This window comes from Lineus longissimus, chromosome 12 (assembly GCF_910592395.1).
Source record: "Lineus longissimus chromosome 12, tnLinLong1.2, whole genome shotgun sequence".
In the NCBI taxonomy this organism is placed as follows: domain Eukaryota; kingdom Metazoa; phylum Nemertea; class Pilidiophora; order Heteronemertea; family Lineidae; genus Lineus; species Lineus longissimus.
Genome location: NC_088319.1, coordinates 17,690,674 through 17,706,561, shown reverse-complemented (window position 1 = coordinate 17,706,561; position 15,888 = coordinate 17,690,674). Strand labels below are relative to the sequence as shown.

Here is a 15,888-nt window from a genome sequence, read left to right as displayed (position 1 = left end):
GGTGGCAGTCTATTGTAACCCAATCGCCCAGGGACTGTGTCTCACGTAGTCAAGCAGACCATTCTAGCACCGTTCTTGTCCTCTTGCCCCTGAGAAGTGGGATCCAGGCTATTACTTGCTTCAAATCACTCATATTATTTACTACCACCTCTAGCAATCACGAGAAACTGTCTTCAGCACGATGAAATTAAAACTCCCCAATATCATCCACTCAGCCACCGGATTACCCCAGGGTATTCCTTTGCATGTTATCTGCATCACTTGATCTACTCTTATTCCATTGAATTGGTGTCTTCCCCTGATTATTAGCTTAGGGCCTGCTTCTCGCACTGCAATTTGACCAGTACCACATAGAATAAAAGGCGCTCTAGGGAAATGTCGGGTGTTCATTCGCGGCAAAGTCACTTGGCTTCTTTATACATATCGCAGTCTCAATATCCAATTTAAACGTATTTCTACTGACTGTGTCCCTTGTGAGAACTGGTGGATTGATTAACCTGCAAACAGAGAACCTCAAGCTCACACATGAGGCAGCCTAATTGCCTTTTTCAACAATCTATACTCAGTGATAGGGGGTATACCTTTCATATTAACATGATAATCAATCATAATTTGCGCTGGGCATGTAGTATATCAAGTTTATCTTCTATTGTTGTGTAATGTGGTTGGTCATGAGATACGTCTCACTCGCGTTATCTTAATTTTCTCGACGATCTCTATTAAAAAGCTTATTGATTCTCAATGGGGCTGCAGCCTCAATGGCTACAGACGGTGTTACATTCATATCAATATGTCTCGTTTTGATGTATTCACTGATATCAGAACCCGTGCTTGGAATCGAAAGCGAATGAAATATAGATCTTTTTCTCACGTTCCACCCAGGAATTACTAATCGTCATGTTGGGAAATAACAGCTGGGCCAGTATTTGACGGCAACGTGGGACAAACTCTTCACTCCTGCTATTAATTAGTTCCCTATTTGTAGCATACAACAGGACGACATCCTCTCCAATTCGGCAGGTCATTGGTGGAGGTGTCAGCGGCTGATCCGAGGGAGGGGATTACGGGAACTGCTCGAGTAATCCCTTGCTAATGGTCTCAGAGGCGAAGTCTTCAGCACCATGTAGTGACAGTAAACAAGTAGTTTCGAGACCTAAGATTTGTCAGTCTCTCTATTACCCTTATGACGGCAAGATCAGCTCGGTGACATATTGCGATCTCGCCACTGCCTGCAACAACTTCATCACAGTCATCATAGGCAACGCATAACCACTTGGGAACTTTTGGCCGACCACCGACACACATTGCCCTCTCGCCAGGAACTGACATCGAGTTAAACCCATTGAATTGAGAGCTGATGGTGAACAAAGACCATTGTTAGCCCTATAAACAATGTTGGGCGATTGTGATGATTGTAGTAATTGAATACATGGATTAACTTATGGTGTGTATGCTACAGTCCATTGACTGTCAAACAATGTGGTGAACCTGTACGTTGGTCACCAGTGTTTTCACGTGAGGTCATCATCTGCCATGCGGGGAGGGGAAGACAAAAGTCAGTCATGACAAATCATTGTTCTACCCGCCATCATGGTGGGCCGTGAAATCACGCTTAGTGGTGTGAAGGTGTCTCAAATCAGCATATATCCTACGTGACATCCATGTCAATTTAAGATTTAGACACTGATCGTGAATGTTAGTGTTCTATATTCCATTGATTATTGACCATAAAGTGAAACTGTATCGAGCATATAACTGGAATGTGGTCTCTCTCATGTTGAAACTGACATCCAATATGATAGAGAACAATTCAGTGCGAATCTAGATTATAGAATCAATGAAATTGTATATGAGATAGCTTCATGGGACACCTGTTGACAATGAGCTGTTAATCGACGTCCAACGGCCTACTTTTGAAATCAAATGCTCTTTGAATGAAGACTATACACTCGGTAAAAATGTACAGTTCTATGCACAAGTCCATTAAATGTCAGTACCACTGGCGTCGGGCATGTTTGAATCAGATCTACACTGGCGGCAATAAGATGTGCACACTCCCTTCTTAAATGACAAAGAATGTGGTCATTGGCCTGGTTTTCATGTCTGTTTGGCAATGTATGATTCTGAGGCCCTTTTGCACCATGTTATATATTGTGGCTGGCTCGTTTTGGAGGAATGATATTAGCACATGGAAGTCAATGTACTATTCCATGTCAGCCCTAATAAATCTGCAGCCAGATTCAAACAGGCTATTGGCAAACATGCTGAAGAAGTAATGAACAATAACAACTGAAAATCAACACTTGGTGACATGAAAATGCATGTCTGTGTATTAGTAATGAACTTGAGTCGTGACAGGCTAAACACAGGTATTGAGCTGGAACTGAATGAATGCCTTAATGAAACAATGCTGCCGCTGTTTGGACAGTGATAGGGGGCATCCTTTACTATGCCATTCCAGTCACTACAATAAACAACTCGCATTTTAGTCACAGCCACACCCGAAATCCATCCCAGTTTGCCCAATTTGTTTGTTTTAAAATGACAATGGCGAGACATGACACAAAGAGACTTTCTGTCAATGTGCTATTTTCCATTTTGAACTAATGGCAGTGACGCCGAAGCAGAATTTTTCATTTTGTCATCATCCACGTCGAGTGAATCCGCTCTCGATCCAAACTCCATTCCAGTTCACACATTTTCTTGACGAAGTGTCTGTCTCCGTTGCTGAGAGAAGATGCACTTGGAGTGTTTGCTAGCTCCTTCGATGCGGAAGCCTGAGGTTCCATTACTGATATTGATGTTTAGAATGCGAACGGAGAGCTAAATGGGTTGTTCTGTGCAAGGTTGTTGCAACTATTTGCCGTACTTTAAAGCCCTTACCATTTCACTGTGGGAAGTAAATGGAGTGAGAAGCACTGTTAAAATATTATTTGGTTTTGTCAGGTCCGTGCCAGGGAAGAGAATGTCTTGATCTCGGGTTGTCGCTAGAAACTAGTTCATGACTAGTAACTAGCCTGGTTAAAAGGCACGTGATTACACCTGGCCGTCACTCAAGCTTGTTTTCGGGCCTACGATGCCCCATCGTCAGCAACACTTCTCTGACTTTTGTCCCGGAAACACAGAAAGAACGTTAAGTATTGACAATAAGCGACACCATTTTGGCTGGTACATGTACTTTGAATCTTAAAGCAGTTATAGAAACGCCTTCAAAACGAAGTGAGTGCCATTTCCAAGGTTGTGAGTCTGGTCTCTGATAGACAAAATGCTGTCTCCCATCCTTGACATCAGCACCCACTTCATTTTGAAGGAGTTCTAATTGCTTTAGAATTTCAAGTCCGAGCCACAATGATGTTGCCTGTGGTCACACTTAACGAACTTGTTCTTCAGAAGTTATGATTCTCCTTGGTAGAAGAAGAACCAAACCTTGGGGAACTGAGATGTATCACATCATCACCTCTTCTATGTTTATTTACCATACATTACCAAAGATGTTTGCACATTCCTTTGAGTTCTATAACCAACACGCAACTCTATGAATACCTAATAAACTGAGGTCAGGTAACTGGTGATAATGACGACGGATGATAAAGAACGCCAGAGGAACACAAACAAATTCTTGATCATCAATAATCAAAAGAGCCAATTAGAGAATATTGATGAGAATGCCATTCTTAACCTTTGTTTTTGCAAGTTATTATGTTTGATTAGGTCCGCAAGCTCTGTTGGATGATGTCTAATGCAAGTTTTGCCGTTGGGAGGGTTTTGCGGTTTCGTGTTTATAGTAGATAATGTACATGTAGTATGTTGGCCTGTGGCTTGAATACAGGAAATATCAAATACGACGTATCATAGTACGACGTATCAAAGCTCAATGCAAGAAAATCTGAACACTAACCGCCGATGGGGAAGTCTCCGGCCGGATACCACGTCAGGAGCAAGTGGTTAAAAGCTGCAGGAGGCCGAGGAAAGTAACGAAACTTGACAAGTTAATGCTCAACACAAGGCGTTTGCTTCGACAAGCAGCGACCTTGGCAGAGAAACTCAATTGCCCCTAGCTGTCTCTTTCATCAATAACTGCAGCACAATCTTTCCCACTTTTTCCGAAGAGCGAGCAACGACGCATCCGTTATAAGAAACGGAGACAGCACTTCGTCAGTAAAAAAGAGATGGGGACCGAAGATGTTCCACTTTCTGATAGAGAATTTGGAAGTGGTTGGCGATGGGGGTAAGGGATTGAGAGAAGGATGGGTGGGGGGAGGTGGTATTGTGACAAGCGTGTCCCCAAGCATTAGTTTCTCTCACCTTTAGTCGAAAATAGACACCCAAATATCATAGCCCCAATAATGCATTTGAAGAGCTCAAAGGTACGGCTTGAGGTATGGTCGAGCTGCAAAGATAAACTCGGAACATAACCTTAACATAAAGCTTTGAATGCAATCGAATGCAAAGAACATCATGATTTTTCTTCAAACAGTCTCTTGGAGTTTCAACATCACCTGCGTTACTTCAACCGAATAATCTACCAGATTAGCAACACTTGATAAGAACTCATCAGACTCGTCGCGTGAAGGCTTTTTCCTACACGATATTGGCGAAGAATGACAATCGCAAAGGATGCAAGCAGCGTCTTTGAAGGCTTTTTTGATGATGCGCCTTTTATCTTTATATCCTTCATACCTTAGACTGTTCTCGACTGGAAACTGAACAGATAACTAGGTTCAGGTCAGTATGGGCGTTGAATTACATCAATTATCTGGGCACTGATTCTGTTTGGGCCACAAGACTGTTTGAGGAAGTCCGCGCGCGTCTCTATTCTATAGTGGGCACGTTGCCTTGATAGGCGCTGGACCAGTGGGCCACCAAGTCCGTTGGAGGAGGACACGTTGCCTTGATAGGCGCTGGACCAGTGGGCCACCAAGTCCGTTGGAGGAGGACACGTTGCCTTGATAGGCGCTGGACCAGTGGACCACCAAGTCCGTTTGAGGAGGCACGTTGCCTTGATAGAGCTCAGTGTCGTACTGGGCGTGTGGGCCCCCAAGTCATGTTTAGGGATCAGCACGCTCACACCCATGTCAGATTCTGTATTTGTTAATATATTGACAAGACATGAGCTGGAGGTCAATTGGTGTTCTTATTATCATGCATGGTCTGGGAATTGGTTGACGTAGAGGTAAACACAGTAAATGTTCTGATGTGTTGTAACGAATATCAGGTTTGCGATACGTTTTCAATCATTGTGGGTCACTTCTCTTTTGGTTATGTGGACTGAACACTGTTAGATGTTCGGATTCCTACGCAGCGGTGGCTATTGTACGATTACAATACAACCTCTCGAAGCAACTTGAAACCATATCGCTCTTCAGTTCTTAACTTCATTTTTCCTACAGCTGGATCATCTTTTGTTACAGAAGTGAACACATGCAGGCAGAATTACAATCCCGTTGATAGACAGCTGTTAAAGAGAGACTACATGAAGGAATCGAGTGGGCCAGAGTAACATTCAGAAATTGGCCAACAGGTGTCTCTACTCTCATAAAACATCTGCACTAGTCACGGCTTTGCGAGGACTCATCAAGTCAGACCACACACTGCACTGTAACTGTTCCCACCCAACACATCTTGGTTCCCTGGAGACCACCAAACCAATTAGACTCACTGGGTCTTTCTTACCAAGTATATTCCTCCTTCAAGGTGATGATAAGTTCTTGTTTCCTCATATCACCAATGGTATCAATATGGAGCCATAGAACTGCAAAAACGTGCACCGAAACGAGTACTGCCAGAAGATCCGTGTTATCACCAACATGACATTAAGGCAGCCATATAAATCCACACAGGAACATTAGGAGACGATGTTCAGCATCCTAGACGTAGACAGAAGCCACACGACTGCTTCACCAGCTTACACTTTTTCTCCATCTTACTGTTTCTTTATCGTCATATTATACAATTTGCGAAGTTTTGACACCAGAAAGAACGGGATTTTCACGAAGCAAAATGTGAAAACTTTGCCTGGATTCGTTCCGTAGTTCTCAAGGCTGGAGAGTTTTTAACGCTTTTATGATAGCTCATGGTTGGCAGTAATGTGATTGAAGAATTCAGAAGCTGTACCAGCATGACCCAACCATGAGGTTATCTCATCAGTCTATGAGCTTCAATCAAATAAGGGCCAAGGCCAATAAAGTCGTCGTATTCCCCCCATCACCATTAAGGTAGCTAAGGACCTGCATTGTGAGACACGATATAGTCGCCTTCGGACAAATTACCCAATCGATGACGCATTCGCCCGAACAGTGCGCAATTGAGCCCGCTTGCCATTCCCTGTAAGGCATACTATGACAACCAGAAGATACGAAATAATCAAATCAGCTACGCACCCAATATTCAGGATACGGACCTAATTTATAAGAATTATCGCCGGGTTAATAAAAGCGTTCCTTAATGTCGCTTATATAAACCTATTCACATAGCGCATATCAGAAGAATTCAATTAACACGAATTTCATTTGGTGTGGAAGAGTCCTACTGGTCATATCAATCTGGGGAAAGTGGATTCATTTATTCGGTGCTTCCGTGGTTATGGTTGAGGTAGGCTTATGGGCAAAGTCAATGTGGATGTGAAATTGGGCGGGTAAACTGGTGGAAAAAGGCAGATGACTTATTGAAATGATGAAGTCCAGATTCACCACCTTGTCCGAGTTGGGTCATTCTTGAAAACGTCGTGTTGCTGTTGTTATAGTGATTTCAATACTACACTTTTTGAGAAGATTTCGAATGTTACGTGGCTGTCTCCTAGGTAACCGAAAGATGCCACGGGAACATGGAGATACTTTGGCGATTCAGACCACCGGTGACCATGCCCAATCAAATAGAGTAATCCTGTGACTTTCATGCTAATTGTTTTTAACAAACTTTTCATTTTTTCATTGTAGCCGCACCGAAAGCCCCCAGCAACCTGACCGTCACCTACGTTACCAACAACTTCGCCATAGCTTCGTGGAGGTACACCGGCGGCGCAGAACAACCAGTGTCGGCATTTGAAATGACAATTTGTCCCATTCAGACCAGGACTAGTCATAGACAAAGAGACGTTCGAACCTACTGCATGTTGATACCCAATTTGGAATCATTCCTTACCCAGGTTCGCCTTGAGAAGTTACAGCCGGCCACAGTGTACCTCGTATATATGACAGCTGTTTATGACGACGCCTATAGCAACAAAAGTAATAATGTCTCTTTCACGACAATATCAGGTAGGAGCATTCTTTTCTTGCATATTCTTGACATTTTTATGTGCCTTCTTGTAACACTGACAGAATCCTATCACTTTTACAAGACCCTATAATGTGGCGATCAGTATCCAGCTAAAACACGTTAGACATCGCCAAAACCACCTCGAAAACATTGGCGACTGTTATGCATTTCGATGTAAGTCGTAGTTTATTGCTGAGGCGCTACGAGTGGCGGTGCATAGTGGCCATTTGAAGTATTACTCTCCGACCTATTAATACCACCCTTGTCTCTTCCCCTTCATTTCATTGAGTTGGCCAATATTTGCTCAGATACCCGCCTTCGGGCATTACAGTGAAGACTTGATTCGATCAATCTGATTGATGATAATAGGAAAAAAACGACTGCTGGAATCGAGCAGTAAAATCGAGTAGATGACCCCAGGACATCAGTTGCTTTTCTGAGCAGTTTTTAGCCCACTGCTCGAAGGAAGATGTTAATGGAGAAAAGATAATCGAATCAGTTAGGAATAGTTCTCTCTTTCATCTGATACCACTCTCTTTATTGTTAAGGTTCTGCTAAAGGGCGCATCAGGCAATGGGAATTTATAAATTGGACTCTTTAAAGCTAATCTGGCAGAGGTTCACTACACCAAGCATTGCCCAGCCAGCCAAACCCAATCATCAGCAACTATTCATATATTCATTACAATTCGTCTTCCCTGCCAAATGTAACACAATCATTTACGTCTTTGATTAAAAAAAAACATTGCAGTTCCCGGCGAAGACTCAGGCCCTAGCGGTCTCTCATACTGGATGGAGTCGCCATTGATTTCCAATACTGCCCGAATATTTCAATCACGGTGGTGAAACCAAATTAAAAACGCAGCAGGCCAAAGCGCGTTTGGAAAGATCAATACCCGAGTAATATACTGTAGCTGGTTAAAGGCCGCCTGTACGAAAGGCCTTTATAACGTTCAAACAGTATATTTCATTGACAGCTTCATCCTTCTTCGTACAGCCAACCCCAGATGAAACCCGCGTTATCATAGCCTGTGGAAGAACGATGGGTTTCTCCGGTTCTGCGTGGACTATCGCAAACTTAACAGTTTCTTCCTGCTATGTTAATATCCCATTTCGTTTTTACGGAAACAAATTGCACGATTAGCTCCGCAATTAAAAAGGCTGTATTCGCTTGAAAAAGGCAAGATCGTGTCAGCTAAGAGCATAGATGGGGGCCTGGACACGACCGTCAGTTTGTCCATTAGTGGATTGGGTTGGGTTTCTAAAGAAAGCAGCAGTTAGAAAAATTTGATTGCAATCGAGATGATCGTGGTATATAAGGTGTAATGTGGTTCGTTCAAAATGGGCTCTTTTTGCTATTTATGTACAATATATATCACAAAGTGATAAAAGATATTTGGGCAAATACATGGATTTAGAGAGATTTCCTAAGTTTATTTGGTGGTGTGGTGCATAAGACCATAGCTCTATTGCTGGGTTGAAGTTGTTCCTTCCACGGAATAGCGGCTAAGTAAGCTGACAGGATCTCCTACTATGGTATTGATACAATATACCAGTTATCAGCAGCAGATAGATCCTAAAACTCAACCCTCGAGTGAGACATTCCAAACGTTTCTTGTTAAGGTGCTTTCCCTAACAACTTAACGAGATTAGTAACGAATTGGAATGTGTTGCGGCCACTTTGACCTCTAATTGGTGGAAAGTCGGTAAATTGTCGACCTCCCCAATGAAGCGACAATAACGTACGCATTGATCATGTTTCAAGTCGAAATCCAGCATCATTTCACATCGAACTGCGCTTCAGCATCCCCGATGACCCTTCATGGGAACTCTACGTGCTTTGGGGCCTCCAATCGTATGTTGGTATCGGCAAAGCGCATGTCATTTCCAACTTAAATGTATCTTGCCAATCATCAAGCTCCGCTGGGAAATAAGAAATCGGCTGGAAGCTCGTGTTTCTGCAATTGAATCAAACTTGGGTGACATTGTGGCCAGATGGAGAGGAGATCAGCCCGGGGGACCATTTGGTTGACACAATAACTTAGAGAATATTGAAGACTTTCGCCTTGGGAAGTGTTGGAGCTATTCACTTCGAGCAATCATCTTGGTTGATATTTTGCGGTGTTCTTGCAGGATGGACTTCACCAAACACAAAGGCTCTTCATTACGGGAAATGAGATGCACTAGACTTGCTGTTTCAAGACAGGCCAAAGACAGCGGTGACGTCTTTGTACCACATTGATGCATGAGAAGTTCCAATACTTCGACATGGAATCCTGCATCTATCTCTGTCCTAACCTTAAGAGTTCTTCCCATGTGCTCCAAGTGCATCTTGCCTAAATAACCCTCGGCCCGCTGGGAAATAGGAGATTGGGAGCAGTCTCCTCTTTCTCTGATTCAATATTCAACCACTCAATACGGAGTGACAGTTTGGCCTGGTGGAGATCACCCGTTAAGATCAATATTGTCCGCGCTCAAAGTTGCTTTGTCACGTCCAGCGAAGCTCCCCATTCGTGACTCACATCTGATTCTGTGGACAATAACCGTCAGTTCATCTAGATTAAGACGAAGTGAGATTTTGCCCTATCCCATATCACTCGTTTAGACCATTAGCTCTAGCCCTGGTTGCTTATCGTAGAGCTTTATCGTATTGGACTGGGCAGTCGGATTTGTGTTCTAGAACTCAACGGCTATTTGGGGAATGACTTCAGATTGCTAAGGTCGGGGTTTCTCTCGGATTGCTTTCCTCCAATTAGCTCATTTCTCATTCGCTTGAAGGCAAGTTGTCTTCCTCTGTCATGGCTGTTGTCTGTGTTAGGCGTTAGGCACTGACCTTGACTTGAACTTTAGCCATGTAGGCTGCTAGCAACCTTGGCTCTATATGAATATAACACTGTTCAATCAACAGCCAAACCGTTACAAACTACTACACCCCACCCCAGCCTTGTTATGGAGGCACGTTTCACTCCTCTCAAGATCCCGAGGGTAAAGACCTGCGATTCGACTTATTACGAGAATAATGAACCCCACAGCCATTGGGGATAATGTTACAAACGATCGGAGGGTCTTTAACTAATGCATTTCCTTTACGAAGTACAGCGTATTCCAATCAGGTGGAAAGTCAATACAGATTTGATCATCGTGTCTCTGCAGTACGTTAAAGGCTTTCTCTACAAACGCCAAGATGCGTACAGGCCTAGTCTAGATTTCCAGAGGATGACGGGGAGGTGATTTCCAAACTACGACAGGAAGGCCTATAGATAATGAATCGTCCAGTCAAACCTCTCATCGGATGCAAGCCTCATTGGCAATCAATATGCGTGACATGTGACTCTCAAACTGCAGGGCATCATCAGTGTTCATGCGTTGCCGATTCAGTCAATGGAACGCCTGTTGTGACCAATCCAACGTCGACCCTTAATCCATCTCTCTGAAGCCATCGCGTGAATTGATGCGCCACCATGGCCACGGCCTCCCTATTGTCAGACCACAGAATCAATCACCGAGTATCATCGTATCACTAATTACTCGAGGTCGAAACATGCAACACCAGGACAGACTATAGGTTTCACCGTTATCTGTGTTATCATTGACAGAAACCCCGGGGGACAGAATATGCCTGGAAATCCATTACAATCGCCTCGATATGACAGGGAATGGTTCGAAGAGCGATTGTTAGGTGAACCCCCCTGGTACCGAGATGACACACGCCTATCAATCTGGTCATTTCTATCAATGCTTTTATTCCTATCAATAACTGTTTATCGTTATGGTCTCTTTGTCAATTTGATCAATGAGCGCTTCCATCAGCCATTCGTGCAGTGTTCGATGCATCTCAATCAAAGGCCGCTACATTTCGTGTTGTTGTTGTTTTTGTTGTGAGAACATGTTACGACACTACCGTTGAGCAGATCCAGGTTTTGATTCATCAACACTCTCTTGCACAACCACTCTCCTGCAATACAGAGAGTGGCCCGCTGCTGTGAAACTGAGGCAATACTGGAATGAGAGATCAGCTACCGTGGAAGCACTTAGCAATCCAAGATGACTTTACAGTTTGATTTTGATAAAAGGGATGAGAGAGAGGGGATGCTTGGGATTCGATCGTTACCCAGCTCTGCTCCGGGCCAGTTGACGAGTTTTCCGTCTTCAAAGGCTGGGGAGAGCATTTATCGAGGTTTAGCTTTCAACGCTCATCGATTCCTCAAATTGTCAAAGTATAACTTTCATTGCTCATCGATACTTCATTGGTTTAATACTCAATTGTCAAGGTTTGGCTTGCAACGGTTTGATATGGATACGAGTTGGCAGCAGAGTTGGCAGCATTGGAGCGGATGCGACTAGTTATCACGACAACAACAAGAACGGACAACCGCAGTTTTACCTATATCTTATTTCTCATTGTGATTATATCTCCTGCGCAGAAGAATCATTACTTCCGTCGTTTACGATCATGTGATAAATATATGTATTGATTCCAACCTGCTGATACAAAATGATGATCGGCGCCTGAAGTCGAAATCGATGTGAAAGAGAAATACTGTTGTTATTGTCGCTGGCAATCTCTATCCCTCGACGTTGGACAAAGTTGCTAAGGCTATTCCTATCCGTGCTCGATCGAAATTTGAAGGCTGCCGAAAGAAGAGAACAAGTCCTTGACCGGAGTCCTTGTTCGTCGTAGCTTTTCAGAGAATCAAACCGGCTTGGTATTGGTTACCTAATCAGTACCCATGGTCAAAATCGATTGTCACATCCGTGGCTGCTTCACCCTGTGACTAAATCGATTTCCTCGAGATCCAACGAGCAGTTTGCATCATTTGGGGGGCTAGGAATTCTGTTTTTCACTCCCGTGATTTCATTTCTTGGTGGTTATTCGAAGGCATCATAACGGATCCAGGGACGCTATAGATTCGGAGTCTGGATGTAGTGGGGGCAGAAGTTCAACGCGTCAATTGTCTTTCCTTTCGTAGGTTCGATATAAGCTACATATCTGATGAATCGATGAGATTACTGTAACTATCCAGCCAGCAGTTGTGATAATTGAAGTGCGAGAAATTCTTCAGTTCATTGCTTTGTGGGGATGCACTTCGAACGGATCATCAGCGAATAAGATTGATAGTTTTCATTTCATTCGAGTGACACATTTCATACGATCAACCACGCTGTGAAGACTACCAAGATTGGCGAATCAAATAGGATTCACAGGACGGATATTGAATTCTATCGAGCTTTGAATGTGCTCTGTCGTGACCAAAATCAATTTCAGCTTTATTGCAAAGATTTCACTTTCAGTGGGTATTTCATGGTTGAGGATGTCAGGATCTAGTTATGATATCGTCTGTCTTCATGATTTCATGAAATATTGAAAGGCGTCCTGACTAAAAGATATAGCCCATTTGTTCGACAAATGATAGGTGTGTAACTATGAGATGCCACCTTGGATAGTCCGCGTTTGACAGATATAGGGGGCATTTACCAAGATTGCACTTGAGTAACTCAGAGAATCTGCATCTGACAATGACATAGGCGTATAAAAACGACGAGATAAGTGCTTTGGTAACTTCGACGATCCTCGTCAGCCGATACAGAAATCCATAGTCATTTACTGAGTTACGAAGTCACATGCCTTCCTCCTGCGGAATCTGGTCAATCAGTCGGCTGGATACAATCGAGCCACAAGCTGGGATTGCTCATCTGGGGCCAGTGGAATGATCATCAAGGATTAACGTGATTTAGTGACGGATATTGCATGATTGCAGCTGAGCTTTTGACGTTTGTATTGTGATGAGAAGAGAAGATTGGATATCACTATTGTGATCAGAACACCAGACTCTGAGTGTATATTCATGTTGTTGTGGTCTTTTATGGAATAACGTTATTTTTCTGATGGTCGCGCTGGTAATCCGGAATGAAAGGCAGATGACAATGCCATACAGGCTGATGAGAATGTATAGAGACTGATGAGAAAGACTTTCATTGACCATTGTACCGCTGCATGCAGTAGCCTGGAGGGTTAGCTGTAGTTACAGTATATCAACGACAGTCGCGGATTCGTCATATCATTCATTTTTAACAGGAGTGCGGTGATAGACGGGTAGAGACTATAATACTAATGGCAATGACTTTCATGACCAGTAGGTTGAAAGGAGGACATCTTTCTGTACACAAACAGTAAGCCTATGGACAGGGTCTTGGAGAGCAAAGTCAAGCACTCGATTTGTCATATCAATAACAGGAATACAATACAAACAAAAAGCTACAGGAAAGGCTTTCACTATCCAGTTGGTTGCATTGTGTGAGCCCGATGAGTTAGATATGGTTAGTAATCATGCTTTAGAGGGAAGGCAAACAAAGTTCCCTCGTCATAACACTATCAATCAAGCTAAAGGATACAGACTAATAGGAAAGACTTTCATGTCCGGTTAGTTGCATTATAGATCCATTACCAGGTCATTGAGTTGAGCTGAGGATCTCTCTCATCAGACGTTTATCATCAGTAGGGTACTGCATACCAAACGCGCCATTAAGTTAAGCACGTTGTGACGTTTTCTTCTCTGGAGTCATGGTTGTAAAGATATAGCTATTTTAAAGACACTGCGCACTCGCGACTAAGCAGAATGTGATGTGGATGTGTTCTCTGACAGGTTCATCATTTCTGCAATGGGAATATTTACTATGTCATGGAATACTGACAGACAGCTCACTTTCGACCAAGCAGGAGAGGTTTGCGGTTGTATTGTGTAAGAGTGTCAACCTTCCTGTGAGCGGATTAACCTGCGATGGAATACACTGGGGGCGTGAGGAATTCCACTCGTTCTATTCGCATCTTCATCTTCCGGGGAAGGAATGTTACGCAATACATCGGTGAGCATGATCTCAGTGTGTTGTTGTGTTTAGTATAATCATGGCGAAAGATGTCACGAGAACTCATGGTTATGAGTTCGCTAGATCTGAGCTGTCATTCTAATCATCGGCGCCGTGGCTGTCATAAGCCTTATCACCATCATCATTATCATCATCATCATTATCACCATCAGTAAGTGAATTAGTCTTTCACTGGCTGATTTACTCTCCCTGCTCCCGGCGTGAAATGCCTTAAAATCAAATTATGTTCAAAATCTCATTGGTAATTGACTGTGACTGCAAGGACTGATACGCAAATGAAATCATCTTCATCGCTGCTTTTGGTGATACATAGCTGGTTGTTTGAGCAAATCGTTAAGAGAAAAGCTGCGGCGACCAATGATCTCATCTGCTCACAGTTCATCTCCTGCCGGAAATATCATGAAAGCATATCATAGACCATCTGCCAACAAGCTGTTTCGACGGAAAGGCCATCTTTTTTCTCGGCTTTGCCGTTTTCTCCGTTATATTGCCTCATTCGATAGGCAGTGGTCATCATTGTTGAGGAGACAGATTGGAATGCGTGGTAGCGATAACAATCAAAGTTGCGATTTCAAAAAACAACTGCCGATGAATTCGTCAAGGTCATATATCCGTGTTACACTTTCACTCAGTCACTCAGTCACAGGCTCAGTTTAAGCGTATCGGGGTCTTGCTAGTAACCACCAGTGAGTGGTCCTGGATTCCCGCCCACTGCGGAATACGTAGAAATGAAATGGCAGACCGGCTGGGAAAGAAGAAAGGCTGCAGATGCAACCCATTGTAATGTACAACAGTCTTACAGAGAAACAGTAGTCTTAAAAACAGACGCATCTTCGTCACAATGTTAGTTCTCTGTTTTGTTAGACCCCTGGATTTCCACCGAGCGAAAACTTTTCTTGTGACCAATGTTAGACCCCAGGCCGATAGCTGTCGTTCCTTCTTCGTATTGACAACTGGCAGTTGTCACAAGACACCAGTTGACACATCACAAACCACGATTTACTGTTTGTCTTTCGCCTCATGGAAAGTAAATAGATCCGGGCGATCTATGTTTTTTGGTTTCATTAGCAGGCTTGGAGACGAGCCAGATTGTTTGATGAGAGTCTGTGGATCCACGTTCAGAGATGCTGAAGATAATGATTAACGATACAGTTTGACTGTCGCTGGAAATATTGTTCAGTTTGTGGCAGTGCTTTTTGGCGTTTATCCATCACTTTTGTCTAAAGATGAGGTCGATATTGCAGCCGTCATGGCGTGGCCTCTGCAAAGGCCACACGCTGTGACAAGAATCGATGGCTGTATCTCAGCATCCAATTCATTAACTGTGTTGATCTTACTGAACCAATTCATTGAGTTCTATTTGGTTTGATGATAGACCCGAGCCATATTGGAAATTGATGCTGAGCTTTGTGTTGACAGAATCACATCGACTATAACGTGCTCCGTTATGGGTTCTGTAGCTTTAATGTGGCACTAAAATCCGCTCATACACAAAGGCTGTGTTGGTCAATTTTCATTTTCTGTGGAGTCTCAATAATTTAAGCCCGGTGACGATGATTGGGTGGATGTTAAATGATGTCGCCAAAGTTACGATGGTGTCACAAAAACCAGTACTTGTTATCTTTGGGAAAGAGGCGCTGATAATCGCTGCAGCTCGGACCTGTAATACTCCCAGAGAGTAGAGCTTGAAGGAATGTACAGGCCAATTTAATCAAATGGATTTAGCGCTATCTAGAGCTCTCTATAG

General features: G+C 43.3%; 1 protein-coding gene across 2 annotated transcripts in view; it reads left to right on the top strand.

The window, feature by feature from the left end:
• LOC135497056 (zinc finger CCCH domain-containing protein 13-like) overlaps nt 1-15,888 on the top strand; it is a 42,340-nt gene that overhangs the window by 17,780 nt on the left and 8,672 nt on the right. For both annotated transcript variants that reach the window (XM_064786724.1, XM_064786725.1), the window contains exon 2: nt 6,936-7,256. In XM_064786724.1, coding sequence (XP_064642794.1) covers nt 6,936-7,256 — 321 coding nt within the window. The remainder of the gene's footprint in view (nt 1-6,935; nt 7,257-15,888) is intronic.